At 50.2% G+C, this 16,596-nt stretch overlaps 5 protein-coding genes across 5 annotated transcripts, besides 3 other annotated features; 3 read left to right on the top strand and 2 right to left on the bottom strand.

Moving 5' to 3' along the window:
* Positions 1-434: 434 nt before the first annotated feature.
* On the top strand, positions 435-2,718 carry FPSE_05207 (uncharacterized protein; the record flags this gene model as incomplete). The annotated part of the gene is made up of 3 exons (XM_009258325.1): positions 435-601; positions 653-1,766; positions 1,816-2,718. 3 exons carry the CDS (start codon positions 435-437, stop codon positions 2,716-2,718), a joined length of 2,184 nt encoding a protein of 727 aa, XP_009256600.1.
* Positions 2,719-3,184: 466 nt separating this feature from the next.
* FPSE_05206 (uncharacterized protein) lies at positions 3,185-3,934 on the bottom strand (the record flags this gene model as incomplete). Its single annotated transcript, XM_009258324.1, has 1 exon — positions 3,185-3,934. One exon carries the CDS (start codon positions 3,932-3,934, stop codon positions 3,185-3,187), a length of 750 nt encoding a protein of 249 aa, XP_009256599.1.
* A 1,398-nt stretch (positions 3,935-5,332) lies between these two features.
* On the top strand, positions 5,333-5,788 carry FPSE_05205 (uncharacterized protein; the record flags this gene model as incomplete). Its single annotated transcript, XM_009258323.1, has 1 exon — positions 5,333-5,788. The coding sequence occupies one exon, from the start codon at positions 5,333-5,335 to the stop codon at positions 5,786-5,788; it is 456 nt and encodes a 151-aa protein (XP_009256598.1).
* A 1,082-nt stretch (positions 5,789-6,870) lies between these two features.
* Positions 6,871-7,771, bottom strand: FPSE_05204 (uncharacterized protein; the record flags this gene model as incomplete). The annotated part of the gene is made up of 5 exons (XM_009258322.1): positions 6,871-7,161; positions 7,220-7,411; positions 7,465-7,470; positions 7,527-7,605; positions 7,740-7,771. 5 exons carry the CDS (start codon positions 7,769-7,771, stop codon positions 6,871-6,873), a joined length of 600 nt encoding a protein of 199 aa, XP_009256597.1.
* A 1,433-nt stretch (positions 7,772-9,204) lies between these two features.
* Positions 9,205-9,231: a microsatellite.
* A 2,931-nt stretch (positions 9,232-12,162) lies between these two features.
* FPSE_05203 (uncharacterized protein) lies at positions 12,163-15,723 on the top strand (the record flags this gene model as incomplete). The annotated part of the gene is made up of 1 exon (XM_009258321.1): positions 12,163-15,723. The coding sequence occupies one exon, from the start codon at positions 12,163-12,165 to the stop codon at positions 15,721-15,723; it is 3,561 nt and encodes a 1,186-aa protein (XP_009256596.1).
* Positions 13,087-13,172: a microsatellite.
* Positions 13,486-13,567: a repeat region.
* Positions 15,724-16,596: the final 873 nt, after the last annotated feature.

Genomic DNA, 16,596 nt, shown 5'->3' on the forward strand with positions numbered 1-16,596 from the left:
ATAATTCCGTCTCTTACGGCCCTTCACGCTTAGGTTAGTACATACATAATAGTCTTCCCCGCATAGTGGCCCTCCCTACCATGATGGGCTTCTTGTGTCATTTCAATGGCAGTTGTAAGCGCTTCCTATGGATCTTCAATCTTACCTCGACAGGCAAGGCCCAGATTCATCTGCCTCCACTTTCCCGATACAGAGGTCTTGCAGGAGGATGGCAGTCTCTAAGAGGATCCTAAACTCCAGAACCCCACAGCGCTTTCTCTTACCTTGTCGGGAACATTCAAGGGTTACAGCAGAACATCATCAAAGCTACATGAAGAGGATCATGCGCAAAAGATGCTTTCAAAAATGCCTATATCTCAAGCGAATCAGTCGACCCAGCAGCTCAATTCATCTCCCGTCCCCTTGTCTGAGAACGACCACAATCTCAATCCAAGATGGCACCCAGCGCAATTACCCCAGAGACACAATATGAGCACACAGCTTTATCCAACGTCGTCAAATTGATCAAGAACGATGACGCCCAGACAATTGATCTTGCTTTGCGGCAATTCCGTTGCTTGATTGCTGATCTATGCGAACAATTCAAGGGCGGCCATCCTGGGTAAGTCATACAGTCTTTGACAACCCCAGAACAAATGTTAACCAACTTCAGAGGTGCCATGGGAATGGCTGCTATTGGCCTCGCCCTCTGGAAATACATAATGCAGTACTCGCCTAACGACCCGGACTACTTCAACCGCGATCGCTTCGTTCTCTCAAACGGCCACACATGCCTCTTCCAGTACACATTCCTCCATCTCGTCGGCTACAAGGCCATGACATTTGACCACCTCAAGTCCTATCACTCTTCCAACTACGACTCTCTAGCGCCAGGACATCCCGAAATCGAGCATGAAGGAATCGAAGTGACGACCGGTCCTCTCGGTCAAGGCATTGCCAACGCCGTCGGTCTCGCCATGGCTACCAAGAACCTCGCCGCCATTTACAACAAGCCCAATTTCGAACTCGTCAATAACATGACTTACTGCATGATTGGAGACGCGTGCCTTCAAGAAGGAGTTGCTCTTGAAGCTATCCAGTTGGCGGGCCACTGGAAGCTCAACAACCTCGTCGTCATGTACGACAATAACCAAATCACCTGCGATGGTAGCGTCGATCTCTGCAACACCGAAGATGTCAACGCCAAGATGCGTGCTTGCGGCTGGGATGTGATTGAGGTCGAGGACGGCTGCTACGATGTTGAGGGTATCGTCAAGGCCCTCATTAAAGCCAAAGCCAGCACTGACAAGCCCACATTCATCAACATCCACACTGTCATCGGTGTTGGGAGCAAGGTTGCTGGTGATGCCAAGGCTCACGGTGCCGCCTTCAGTCCTGAAGGTGTCAAGGCCATAAAGGAGCACTTCGGCATGGATACCGACAAGCAGTACTTCGTCTCTGATGAGGTCTACACCTTCTTCCGTGACCGCAAGGCCCGCGGCGATCGCCTTGTAGAAGACTGGAAGATTCTCGTCGATTCTTACGCCAAAGAGTACCCTGATCTCCACCAAGAGTTCATCAAGCGGGTTGAGGGTCGTTTCACCGAAGATTGGCGGAGTATTATCCCCGCCAAGGAGTCCCTGCCTACTACTCCCACCCCTTCTCGAAAGTCTGCCGGCATAATCTGTAACCCCCTGGCTGCTAAGCTCAAGAACTTCATGGTTGGCACAGCTGATCTGTCGCCCTCTGTTAACATGATATGGAAAGACAAGGTCGATTTCCAACATGTAAGCGTCCCTTGAAAGCAACAAGTCACCATTAGCTAAACAGTTATAGCCCGAGCTCAGGACCACATGCGGCATCAATGGAGACTACTCCGGCCGCTATATCCACTGGGGAATTCGTGAGCACGCAATGGCTTCCATCTCGAACGGTCTGGCCGCCTACAGAAAAGGCACCATCCTCCCTGTCACATCTAGCTTCTTCATGTTTTACATCTACGCCGCCCCTGGTGTACGCATGGGTGCGCTCCAAAACCTCCAGGCCATCCATATCGCTACCCATGACTCTATTGGTACTGGTGAAGATGGCCCTACTCACCAACCTATCGCTTTGCCTGCTCTCTATCGTTCAATGCCCAACATACTTTACATCCGGCCTTGCGACACGGAGGAGACGGCCGGTGCCTTTATCACCGCCCTGGAAGCGAAGGACACCCCATCTATCATCTCCCTCTCCCGACAAAACCTTGAGCAGTACCCTCAGCACTCGAGCCGTGAAGGTACCCAGAAAGGTGCATATGTCTTTATCGAGGAGGACAATGCCGATGTCACCCTGATCGGCGTTGGTGCTGAGATGGTCTTTGCCGTCAAGACTCGCGAGGTCCTCAAGGACAAGTTCGGCATCAGAGCCCGCATCGTCTCCTTTCCCTGCCAACGTCTCTTCAACTCTCAACCTCTTGAATACAAGAGGCAGGTTCTCCAGTATCGCTCCAACGCTCCCCGCGTTGTAATCGAAGCATATGCCGTTAATGGCTGGGAGAGATACGCCGATGCTGGCTATTCCATGTCAACATTCGGCAAGTCGCTACCTGGAAGGGACGCATACAAGTACTTTGGTTTTGACGAGACTGTGATTGCTCCAGCGGTTGCTAGACTTGTAGAAGAGGTTAAGGAGGAGGGCATCGAGAGTCTGCGGGGCGAGTTTCGGGACCTTAACAATGTGACACATGAACACTAATGGATCATTGAAGAAATATGCAAAGGACTAGCATGAACTTTGGAGTTATTTTTGGGTATTTTTAGTCGCGATGATCCCGTTTTTGAAAATAAAGGCTTTCTTGTCAAACTATCTCAGTTCTCATATGACTCTCCTCCCAATGTTGAACGTCTCTATGCCAATCCAGAAGAAGACTGCGTTCTCCCCAATGTTCCGACTGCACTCAATTTACCTCTTCGTCGCGATCCAAGAGTACATGGCGTCCTAAACGAGTTCCAAGTACGTGGTGACTCATACTTTACACAACCTGCGCTGTAGATGGCCAAGATAACAGTGTCAAACTGACAAGATAGAATGCCCAATTTGTAAGCAATCCCAGCGAAAATAGTTTGATCCTCGCGTAAACTTCTTAACCATGCATTTGTCTTCCCTTTGGACGAATGATGGCGTCTGAAGGGGGCAGTGATCGTACGCCCTCCATCAAGAACTAGCTGATGTTCCGAACACCACCATTAATCCCCCTGGGCCAGGTCCACCATGATTCTTGAACTCTGATCGTAAAATCTTGCCCAGCGTTCAATACTGAGTCCGCGAAGAACTGCCCGACTTGGCGAGTAGCCACTGCGGCTTTGCGAGTGCGTGGGGCCAGGCTCATGATGCTTTCGGTCACATTGCCGATGCCACTCTGCGCGAGACGCTTTGAGGCCGAGAAAACTTGTTCGGCAGTCTGTACTCCTGGAATCAGGCTGAATAAGGATACTTTCTTATCCACCCTGAGATCTTGTTGGTATTCTTCCGATTCGAATGGGCCGATAGGGATATCGTAGCCTGACAAGTTTGGGCGATTCAGCTTGGCATTGTGTTCAAGATAGTCCTGTTCGGGGTCGCGGTCTTCTGGAATATCCATCATCTCCGTATCATCAAAGACAAGAAGTAGGGAATCCTTTGAGAACTCGGTGTTTCTGTGCGAGTGCTGGCTTCGTTGGGCAGCCTGAGATGCAGCTGCAAACTCGACAGCGGCTTCCACCATCTGCGTTTCGACAATCACAAGTTCATCTTCTTCTTCGCTGGGTATGTCGTTCTCTCCTTCCGTGGGGATGTAACTGGATGCATTCTCCAGTTCGGGAGTGGTATGCTCTTGGCTTTCTTGCTGGGGTACAATGTCCAAGTTCCGAGTTTGGATTACACTGACCCCCAGCTCAGAATCCGAAAATTTAGCATGATTGCTTATATCCATTTTGATTCTCTCTCTCGTCCAAAAAAGCCTGTTTCCTTCTAATATGTGTGTGCAGCCAAGGAGGGAAAGAGTTACTGATATTCCGAGGGAGGGCAACAAGTTTGGTGGCGTGTGGTGATAAGGGGTTATGTTTGTTGAGGGCCTCAAGACAACCTAATCAGTATTGTTATGCTTGGCGGAACTTACAGATGAATAAGAGAATAGAAGAATAAAGAACTATGTGGCAAATACTGGACTAGGCAGTCGTGGGATGGAAGCCTGGCACTGCTGCGATAAACCAAGATTGTTGGGATGAAGGCATGGACGAAACTTGTGAATCACTGTTCATTGACGTGCGCGGGTTTCTTTGACTTTCCCAGCTACCTGTACTCAGGTTTTTGCTCTCTAGTTACTATCTATTACGATTTATCACTTCGGTTTTTGGCTCGGTCACGTCCACTTTCAACTGATGTACCTAATTCAAAGCTGCTACTCATGTCCACCTCTAGATGGGTCTGTTTGTCACAACGCCTCTTATTGAGTTTGGATCTTTTAATTTTCAAAGTGAACCTCTTGCAGCCTTTTTCTGATAGGACCGATATTTTGGGTTACCCCGTTAGATTTTGGTGATTTAATAGCATTTTTGGCTTCGAGGATCTCTTACAGCTTTTTTTTACAATGGGACAGCTATTTTGGGTGACCGTTAGAAGGTCTTTTTGTCTACGAAGCTACGGCTGAGGATGTGGTAAGTCGTTATTAACGGATGATGTTTAATCCGATCAGACCCTTGGAGCTAACAATTTCCTCAGGACATTCACAACTTCTATACGGACAGCAAGGCATCATTCAACACCGACCCTCTTAACCCGGCCGTCTCCCTTTTGTGCCCGGATCTCGAGCCAGTTCAGCTGCCCATTCAATCGTCCTTGGAATCGACCTTGGAATCAGACGGGGAATCGCTTAGTCAACTCCCCATTCAATCGCCCATTCAATCGCCCTTGGAATCGACCTTAGAATCGTCCTTGGAACCGGACTGGGAATTGGTCAATTGCCCGTCAACCGCCCGTTCCATAGTGTCAAGATAACTCGGCGGATGCTTTTAACGACTTGCTCGCTTTTTTTTAAAGATCCCCTCTAGTTTTTGCCCGGTACCATCCTCGACCAATTGGCACACCAACCTCTATTGATCTGGTGGTCATTGTTGGAGATTGATTGTTTTTCGCACTGGAATCTCGTCAAAAGCACCACAAAGTCGTCACAGGCCCTGCCCGAATACAACCCACGCTCGTCCCGACATTGTTTCCAAACTGCGCATTTTTATACGCTACGATGGCTTCGATATTCTCTCTCCGCGGGCTGTTTAGCCGCCAAACTATTTCGACTACCCCTACAACTCGTCTTTTTTCTACGACAGCAAACATGCTTGCCCGCACACCTCCGAAACCCGCCGCGAAGAAGCCCGCAGCGGCTGTTCCGCGCAAAAAGCATGTGCAGGCCAAATCCGAAAATTTTTACCGCATTCGTACTCTCCGTCAAAACATGTTTTCTCCTGCACCCCCACCCTTGCGTATGGCCCGCCTTCGATATCTCCGACATTGGACAATCCACCGTGCGTGGCAGTTGTTTCGTCGACAGCAACACCAAGCGACCGAGCGCGAGCGTCATCGTATCTACAGCGGCATGTACAATGCCTGTGAAGAGCTGCGCAAAACCGTTGGTCCTGGTAACCGAGACGAAGGTTACCTGTACCGAGTAGCCATGGAAAAGAAGGGTGTATGGGGAACTGATGCGATACCGATTGAATACGCACGATACCAAACAGACTTCCCCGCTAAGAATGCGTGGAACCACGACTGGAAGAGACACAGCAACTAGATGGACCTGTATGGTTAGTGTATGAATTCAAGAAATGGTAAGAGAAAAGTGTACTGTATGTATAATAGAAACGATTGTTAGACATGAATGGCTACAGCAAAGTAGTCTTCATTGACCCGACTCGTGATTGAAAGTGACTGGTGTGCTATTAATTAATGCAGTAAATCAGACGCAATTAAATGTCAATATCGTCACTCTCATTAAGTTATCCGCTCCTCAAACGACAGTACCGATCTTCCCAGTCTCAAGTATGCCATTAATTCACTCTCGCCCATCCTATGCTCGACCAAGCCAGCCAGCTCTATGCTGCTGTCCCAATTATTAGATAACACATGGAGAAAATATGCATTGCCTAACCCGCTTGAATCAAATCATGCAAAATATCAGACTTCTCCTACCCTCACCTCCAATCCGCTCCCGTATTTTCGTATCCTCCCGGGATGCCATTTATTTATTGAAGACTTTCGCATTCCCCTGGCCAGATAATAAGGGTGCTTAACCGGGAGAGAACCGCTGGTCAAAAAAAAAATGCGAACGTGTTCAAGATTAAAACAAAACAAGGACAAATGCGTAGGGGGAAGACAAGATGAACAGTGCTAAACAGTCCGTTTTGTCTTGGAGAATGTTATCCCAAAACGGCATATTCATATTTCTTTTCTTGTGTCTTGGACTGGGAGCACCTGGCAATAAAAACAACGGGGGGGAATGCCGGTATTCGAATCGATAGGCGGTTGAGTTGTTGGAGATGGAATGTCGGTGGCTATGAGTTTTGGCTGTCCCTTGGCCGCGATCCGCCTGTCAACTGAAAGACAAGACGGCGTGCCAAAATAGAATATAAGAAAAAAAGATGTCCTCCTCCTAGAGCGCCGAGCAATAAGTCCTCTATATCCTGTGTGATTCCCTGGTGTCCAAAAAATCCTATAATTGTCTCCAGAAATTGGAAAATGTTCCGGTGTCATGGCCGAGGCGAACGGTAGTTGATCGCTTGGAGATATACCTGGGCCAGTTCTCAAGGTGGGTTTCGCTGCTTACAGTCCAGATGCCGAGTTCGCATCTGTGTCAGATTGTGCACTGCTGGGTCTTTACAGCACGACACAGCAGCCACCGCCCTCACCCTTTTCGAAAGTCAGCAGAGCAGCACGAGTAGCCGCCTCGAAGACATCGTCGACACCCTCGCCGCTCAAACTGGAGCATTCCAGATATCGTTTTGCGCCAATTTCTCGTGCAATAGACTCTCCGTCGTGCTCTGATACAAATCGCATCGACTTCTTGCGCATTTCCTCAATCGCAACGGGGTCTTCTCGAAGATCCTTCTTCAGGCCAACGAGAATGATAGGAACACCGGTGCAAAGTCGCTGGGCTTCTTCAATCCACTATGACAACAGGTCAGTCTTGAATCATCTGGACGCCGTGGCGCAGTGGGGTTCGTACCTTGTGCTTAACGTTGTCGAGAGAATCTGGGGTGTCGACAGAGAAGCCTATCAAGATGACATGGGCTTTCGAATATGCAAGGGGTCGTAATCGCTCGTAGTCTTCCTGGCCGGCAGTATCCCAAAGAGCGAGCTGGACAGACTTGCCGTCCACTCTGCAGTCCGTCACGTAGTTCTCAAAAACTGTAGGAATCTATATTCGTGGTTAATATTCGTCGTCGCAAGGGGAATTCGATCGAGGCTCACATAATGCTATGTTATGGTTAGTAAACTTGATGACGAAACGATATGAGGCTGGGGGAGCTCACTGTAGGAAAGTAACCTAGCGTAAATACGCTCAACAAACTGGTCTTGCCGCAGGCACCATCACCGATAATGACCAGCTTCCTACAATCTATCATTAGCGATCTTGCTGATGCATGTCCTGAAAGAGGTGACCATTGGGAATGCAAAGGAGGGTTTGTGTTTGGGAACAGGCGTAACTATGTCAATGCAGTGTTGGGCAGCGCGACAACTCGTACCTGCGGATAACGTTGCTCGGATTTGCGCTCATGATGAATCAATTATATAGGCTCGAGATTGCGTGAGATCTCGAAAGCGATCGGAAATAATGTCGGATCTGGAGTCTGCTACGGGCCCCAGATCTGGGTATTGCGTCGGGATGTGGTTGTCGTCGATTAAATATGGGTGGAAATGCAGCGAGTTACAGCGATCAAGAGGGCGGCGTCGTCGCGGTGATGAGAGCAGAAACAAGCTAAGGCAAGCCGATAGGGATGAGGATGGATTGAGTTCAGGAGAATGGTAATGGAGATTTTGGGGATTCGGTTCGGTGAGAGAAGCGTCGTTAACGAGATTTAGGACCCCTTATTTTTTTCGAACGGATTTTTTGGTAAGAGAATCGTTGGATGGGTGAGCAACAAGGGACGTTCGGAGTGAGCGCGCGGACGAGACGTGGAGCGAGGAGGAGCAAGGCCAGGCAGTACGTAAATACGGAGCACGGTACGGTACAATACGGTTCGGTAGCCTGGACTGGGGTGTGAATGATGGGTGCTGGCTGTAGTGCGAGCAGGGCGTTTTTAATGGCGGTGGGACGGAGGTCCAAGAGGGAACGTCAGGGCGCTCGCTGGTGGTTCCAAAAAAAACTCCAATGGGATGGGTAAGCTTCCTTATACGGGAGAAGGAGAGAGGAAGAAGATGGAAGACCGTCTCCAAGGGAAATACGAGCCGACAAGCAGCGGATCAGGCCAAGGGACGTAAATAGGCAGGCTTCGGCGCTGATATGATAGGGCAGTAAAGGATCAAGTTGATGTTCCTTTTTTTTTTGGTCGGGCTTGTTGCTCGACTAGTCTCGGACCAGGTTTTGAGCTGAGACGAATTGGGCTGGGCTGATAAAATGCTGGGAACTTTGGCCAAGTTTGGTCTGAACGGATAGAAATAGATAATCAGTTAGGTAGACTGACTGACTGATCTCGAGGGGGTCAACTAAAGATAACCATCTTCATTCGTTTTTAGGTACATAGTATTAGTACTAAGTTATAGATCGAAACTAAGAGGCAGCCTCCTTCTATTGTTGGAACGGTTTTGTTTACAAGTGACGGTGGTGGTGGCACCGGTGATAGTGGGTAGGTCCTGGACGAGTTGTTCGTCTCTCTCCCGGCTGCCCTGGGTTAGAGGTGGAGCAACAGTCAGAGGCGTGGAAAACGGGTCCGGGGCGACCGTTTTAGCTGAGAATGAGGTGAGGTTGAGTGGAGGACGACAGTCGTGGAGGTGCTTCAGCATACCGTATGTTGTTTTGATGCTGCTTCCATCCATGTCCATAGCTTGATGATGACAAAAACACGGGTGGACATGGATCATGGTAGACAGAATGTACCGACAGTATGGATGGTTACAACGATCTATTGTGACTATCTGCTACGTAACGTGGATAAAACTCACTCGGCGAGTTCAATTGGAAGCTTTCCACAACATAAACTCCATTCATGAGCATGGCATGGCATGGCATGGCATAGCCTTGGGACGCCCGTTTGATGCACTGCACTTCCCATGTTGCAGGTTGCAGACCCAGCAAGCCCCCTGTGGCGGAGCGACCACTAGACCTATTCAAAACAACCTACAGAGGTGGACATCTGTTCGGTTGATTCTGACACTTCTCCGCACCAACCAGCTCACTGGACAGAAACGGGTTCGATAAGCGGCCTAGCCATCTCCAACAGTTTCTACAGCTACAGCTACTAGACTAGTAGCTATAGCTGTAGCTACGGCAGACCAAATTGCAGGAGTTCTCTTCAAGCAGTGTCGAATCTTGATATTCAATTAGGTAACAGTGAGGAGTTTTGTCATGGAACAAGCCTGTGGGCACGTACTCGTGTCTACCAAGGTCCCTAGGCTAGCACTGAGTCTAGCCAACTCAAATCCGTCAGCAATTGATGCAGTTCAGGGACCTGTCACAAATGTCTTGAGTGTCCTTTTCTTCAACAAAAAAGTCAAATTGGGTTTCTTTGTTTTGTTTCGACGCTGATAGACAGGGCTTGTAACCTTCCATTGAATACAACAATGACGACAGATTCCAGATGCAGGCAAGCATCTCGACAGGTCCACATCAACAGCAAAAGGTCCCCTTGTCGTTATTCGGAGTATTAATTATTGCATTCCTAGTAGCTAGCCTCTGTTTCGCTCACTCGTTAATTCTGCGGATTTCTGCGCCCTCCGTCATGCTTTCCACGGCTGCCGCTATTTGAGGCTGTGCAGATTGATCCACTCCCGCTCGCCGGTAAGCTAAAAACAGGAACCAGACCAGGGTGCTAGTCTGCTAGACGAACTGCCAGTCAGTCCTGAACGCTCATTAGCTGCTGTCGAGCAAACCATCATTTTAAGGTCCCCTAGAATAGATTCCTACCTAGTGGTATCCTACAAAGTTCATGTTTTACGCTCACGGTTACCAAGGGTGCACATCGGATCAGAATTAATTGATCGACTGCCCTGAATTACTACGGATGATCCCGTACAATCTGTGCTCCGTGTTTTTGGCTCCCTCACGCTAAACTCCTGTACAACAGGATTTCGGCGTTTGTCGAGATGCCGACTGTGGACTGTCTCCATCGCTGACGCTTCGTTTGCAAACAAGCAAACATATCTTCATCCCGGATCATTATGCTCTTCGCGAATGGTTTTCATGATTGCCTGAGCTGATTCTACGATGACACCACTGGCCATCGGGCATTCCCAATTACGGCATCGTTTCGTCTTAGTTCTCATGTGCTTACTTATATGCAACGACGATGTTTCGTAGATGTAACAATGGGCCACACTATACCTGGACTCTGCCCTACGAGGCCGTGGCGGTGTTGGGATTTATGCCCAAAATCCTTCGTCCCGTGAGTTTATGCATGCATACAAACTGTCAGCGACTTAATAGTCATGACTACTAGTGATTGTGTCGTCTTACCTGCATGCTGAATGTTGCACTCCTTTACTGTCCCGATCGCCCTGATGCGTGTGAGTGGTATCGCAAACGGCGTTTACGCGGTATATCTCAGCATCTGAGACTTTGTTACCATGTTGGGCTAAAGAGCCGAGATATTTGTCCTCTGCCGTCGATGCTGTCCTCCATTTGCGACGTGCATTGACAAGGGGGCTTCACGGCGATACCTCAATCTGGTGCCCTGTCGCACCCTTAAGTTTGCACGGCGGCGTAAATGAATTAATGCAGTGGTGTTGTTCTACATAACTTGATAGATACACATAGATTCGAGTCTCTATCTGACAAATTTATTTTGCCCTCTTACACTTGTCATGTGAAACGTTGTACAGCGTCGGCAGCCATTGTGGTGCACATGAGCAAATCATCCATCAGTCAAGCTTGCTCTACACATCATTTGCAAAAGCCCCTGCCCAACTTTTTGAGTGGCTTCATTCGGTGAAACCGTTTGCTGAAGTACTGCCATGCCGCTTGCAACGCCCGCAAACGCAGGATGTTGTTTGCTTAATCGCCTTCATTGTTGTTGGTGGTTATTCGTCGGGATACAAAGTTGTGGAATGGTTGTATAGCACCCAGGGGCAATTGATCAGAGTCAAACTAGTCCATCAGACCAAGGACACTCTCGCTACTGTTGAAGGATATTTATTTAGTAGTTAAAAAGCCAATGAATCTAGTTAAATCTCGATGTGAATTGATTTGTCTTTGCTCTGACCCCAGGTTCAGGGTAGCCTTCAGACCTAGGGGAAGTGACGTTGACATCAAGGTACCTTATTGGATTTTGTTCTGTCTGTTCCCCCCCACTCGGGCCCAATGCAAACGAACCAAATCGCCAGATCTCAACATCACGTGCTAGATCACACCAGGCCACGCCAGGCTAGGAGATAGTGGGGTATAGGCTATCACCCAGATACGTGCCTGACCAGTAGCGATCTCGCCGGGCTTGTCTGGCTGCATGAGAAAGCACGAAAGTACAGGTGCTATGCAACTCCACCAAAGAGTGACTTCTATCCTCTGTTTGAGCCTTGAGGTTGATGAGCCTTGAAGCCTCAAGCAACCCCGACAAAGATCCATTCTGTCGCATCTTTGCTCTTTTTTATATTGGGGCTGGAATACTCATAAAGAGCTTTACTTACTCCTCGTCTTTCTACATTTATTAACTTACTTATTGGGCTCTTCCCCGCAGGCGTCATCGCTGACCTAACCCTGACCTTGGCTGCTACTACTCCGATTGTGAGTGCCTCATTTTGAGCCGCCCCCAGACCCTCCACTCGCAACGTTCGTTCCCGCAGCCGCCCAACAACCACAACCTCACCCTCTCGAGACGCGCAGTTCCTGCCGCTTTTAAGCTGACACGCACTCGCGTATTACAGAATCCTCATCATCATACAGCGTCCTCCTGTCGACAGCCACGTGTCGCGCACAACATCTTCATGCCCTCGATTGCCCTACTCTCGTAACCTACCATGCCGGCCAACAACCAAAGACCGGCTACCCAAACTCCGGTATCGCCACGAAACACTGCGAAATACACCAACAAGGACGGTTCAAAGTTCATCACCGTCCCCAAGGGAACACCATCCGAGTCGTCGCTGCCCCCGACCCCCACAAGCGCCAAACCCAATGGACCCCCACTAGACGTTTCCAATGTCGACGATGGACCTGCTCCTGCCATCAACCGCAAGAAACAGAAGCGCAGACAAAAAGCTGCCGCGAAAGCCGCTGCCCAACAAGCTGCCAACGGACACAACGACCATGCGTCCGGACGAAGCACTGCTGGGAGTTCCTTGCCAGGCCGCGGCCCCGCTGACCATGAAGAAGTCGAAAGCGATGACGAGAATGAGTACATCCTAGCAAGCGAATTGACAGAGCCGACTACGAATGGCCACCTACCTTCGGACTCTAGATCTAAGAAGAATCGAAAGAAGAAGAAGAAGGGGACAAATGCCGACCCCACATCGCCAATTCCGGAAGCTCTCGAGCATGAGCCGCAGCCCAACTTGTCGCAAGGCGCTGGTATGTCACGCGATAAGATATGGAGTACGAGCAACCAAGAAGAGCGTGAACGCATAAAAGCATTCTGGCTTGGACTGGGCGAAGATGAGCGGAAATCGTTGGTCAAGGTGGAGAAGGACGCTGTTCTCAAAAAGATGAAGGAACAACAGAAACATACTTGCAGCTGCACTGTGTGTGGAAGAAAGCGGACTGCGATTGAGGAGGAATTGGAGGGTCTTTACGATGCCTACTACCTGGAGCTCGAACAATTCGCAAATCAAGGCGAAGGACCACCGATGCTGCCGTCAGCCCGGGATTTCGCTCTAAGACGAGGACTACCTTCGAGTTATACAAACCGACCCCCATCACGAGGCCGAATAGTGGAACAATTGGGAGACGAGGAAGATGACGAGGAGGACGACGAACTGGAAGAGGTCTACAGTGAAGACGAAGTGGAGGATGACGATTACAGCGACGACGAACCTCCCGAAGAATATCAAACCTCACACGAGCGAGACGTCGCCGATTTCTTGACGTTTGGCAACAGCCTGCAAGTCAAGGGTACGCAGCTCCTAGAATCACTCCTCCGCAGATATGGTAACATGGACTTAGGTGGTATTCTCACCGTGGCGGATGACCTTCTTAAAAACGACGGCAAGCGGTTTATCGAAATGATGGAACAGCTTGCGGAACGTCGGATGGCAAGAGAGGAAGACGCTCGCGAACACTTTTCACGAGGCTACGGTCACCCCAATGGCTCATACTCCAACAACCCTCATAATCACCCCCCTCCTGAAGAAGACGAGTACGACGAGGAAGAGGACGAGGAAGAAGATTATGATGATAGCCAGGACGAGGAGTATGAGGAGGAAGAGGTATACTCAAACCCCTCTGTGATGCCATCCCAGTCCCATACTGAGTGTTGCTGCCAGGACCAAATGACAGAGGAGCAACGAATGGAGGAAGGTCGCCGCATGTTCCAGATATTCGCCGCTCGCATGTTTGAACAACGGGTTCTCTCCGCCTATAAGGAAAAGGTCGCCAAGGAACGTCAGCAAAGGCTTCTGGAAGAGATTGAGGCAGAGGACCGAGAGTCTGAGCTCAAGAAAGCCAAGAAAGCCAAGGACGCGCAGAAGAAGAAGGACAAGGCTGCTCAAAAGAAGCAAGCATTGGCCGAGGAGAAAGCGCGGAAAGAAGCCGAGAAGGCGGCAGCAGATGCTGCACGGTTGGAAGCCGAGAGGCAACGGGTTGCTGAACAGAAAGCCAGGGCCGAAGAGAAACGAAAGCAGAAAGAAGCGCAGAAGAAGGCCGAGGAAGAGGCACGACTACGGAAAGAGGCAGAGCGACAACGACGACTCCACGAGCAACGCGAGAAGCAAGCCGAACAAGAACGCAAGGCTCGAGAAACCAAGGAGAAGGAGAAGAAGCTCAAGGAAGAACAGCGACAAAGAGATAAGGAGGCTCGAGAGCAAAAGGAGCGTGAGGCTCAAGAGCGTAAGGATAAACAAGAGCGCGACAAGAGGGATAAGGAAGCCCGTGCCGCCAAGGCCCAGAAGGATGCTCAAGCGGCTCGCGAGGCTAAAGAAAAGTTGAGAGAGGAGAAGGCAGCTGCTCAAAAAGCAGCGAGTCACCCATCTCAACCCATTCAAATTCCGAAGCGCCCATCACAGCATTCAGCACCCATACCTACCGTACTTCCACAAAATGCCTCGAACCCAGCAAGCTACGCATCGCCAAAGATACCAGTTGTAACTCCCGTGCTATCCAAGGCACCAACACCGATTCGGCCCCGAACCACGTCTCAACAGCAAGACGTGGCGTTACCGTCAACCACAGTTTCAGCTAATAGTCAAGACCCCTCACCCCACTCGATGACGCCTCAGAGTCCTGGCCCAATTGGCCAGCACCATGGAAGCGCAAGTACGCAGCATTCTCACTCGGTTTCGCCTACAAACGGACACTCAAGGATGCTTGGACACTCTCCTTTCCAGATACCTCCGATGGGAATGCAACCGCCCCCAGGATTAGCCCATCACCCACCCCCACCAGGTTTCGCAAACCGCATGCCTCACGAAGCTATCTTTTCAGGTTTTAGGCATAGTCCTGGGGCTATGATGCCTCCTCCCGGCATCAACGGGCCACCTGGCCGCGGATTCTCTGTTCCTCTGCCCCCAGGGTTTACGCAGCCCATTGGTGACCAGTTTGATATGGGTGGGTTCCCGATGCCCACAGACCTCCCTCCACCAACGCATCATCGCCAAAGTTCACTGCAGTTCGACACGCCTTTGACTCCATCACAGCCTATAGGACGACCTGCACCTATTGGGCGTCCTGGAAGCCTCAGCCAAAGCCGTGCATCTGACGACCAGGACGATGAGACTGCTCATCTAGGTAGTCGAGCTCTTTTAGAGGACGATGAGCCTCTCGCAGCTGAGGTCAACCCAGGCAGCCTACGAAACCAGCCTCCAGGGCCACGCGGTGACTTCACCACAAGTCCCTTTTTGCCTTCAGCGTTCCCTCTGGCGCACAACCCCTGGGGTCCTCCTGCTGTTGGGGGACATCCTCTGCCTCCCCCCGGATTCAACAACCCCGGATGGGGTGCACCAAGTGTGCCTCCAGGCTTCGGCATGACATCTCCTATTGCTGGAATGAGCTCTATTCGAGCCCCTGCGCAGCCCAGGTATGTGACCGTCCGGGCGATGCTCTGCCAGGCTTGCAAGGAATTGGCTAGCTCTGGAGACCCGGAAGGTTACATCGATATCGCAAGCCTCAAGTCGAGGATTGATGCAATGTCAGGCGACCACAGCATCTCTGAACTCGACTTGTTGAACCTTTGTGAGACGGAGGGAAGTCCGTCTAACGGAGGTGGCACGTTCGATATCCGACGTGATGCAGGAGGTCCAGGCAAACATACTGTTCGATGGGAACCTGATCTGAGTGACGGATTTGGTACACCGTACAGAGCAGTTGGTGCTCCAGGTGAGATTGGAAGTCCTTTGGTAGGCCACGCAGCTCTTCGCGGGGGATTGTAGGACAACCCTCGGCGGGGTCGGGCAAGTCAACCGACTAGCGACGACTCCTTGTCCGTTAGAGATCTGGTGCGTGACAGCAGCCCGCTGGGGGCAATCGGGAGTGACAGAGGGAGTACACCCTCTATGCACACAAGAGGCTCGTCGATCGTATCCCACGTTGACCGTCCAGACCTCCAAGTAAAAGGTCTAGGGGTTAAATAGTTTACCTGAACCAAAACGCGAAAAGCTCGTGTGTATACCTCTCGTTTGTGAAGCAGAGTTGACTCATCCTCAACAAAGCCTTAAAAAATCTCAACTTCTATTAGAGAAGCATGTCACTCACAAATTCTGAAAGGAATGTTGGAAGATCGATCTTACATGGATACCCAGGCACGATGTGCCGCCCGATGATGCAGCACGGAGGGGAGGGATCGGGGGACACGAGGAGCGTGAAATGACTGCTCATCTCAAATGAAAGAATCTTGTTCGAGTAGTAGATAATAAGCATTAGCCTCGGAGCGGGCTGTTGTAATGCATGCGGTTTGAAGCTGTGATTGTGTGAGACGTGCTGGAACATTGTGTGTATTGATGCTTCATATGGAAAGGACTCGGTAGGCAATGGGCGCTGTAGCGGCCACGATTGACTGGTTATTTACCTTTCGAGGCGTCTGCAAAATTGTAACCTAAATGGCTGGATCTTGACATCAAACGCAAGTTGGGTGTTGCGTGGAACGGTTTTCGTAGAAAGCCACAAAGAGACACCATATGGACATGCGGAGAGCAGGATGGAAGTACACGTAATACTTTAATTCAACGTCTAACCGTCCCCATTCATAAGGTAGATAAATAGATACATTCGCATACCAAAGTAGCAGACTTTATCCTTTCCCATTG

This window comes from Fusarium pseudograminearum, chromosome 2 (assembly GCF_000303195.2).
Source record: "Fusarium pseudograminearum CS3096 chromosome 2, whole genome shotgun sequence".
Classification (NCBI taxonomy): Eukaryota; Fungi; Ascomycota; class Sordariomycetes; order Hypocreales; family Nectriaceae; genus Fusarium; species Fusarium pseudograminearum.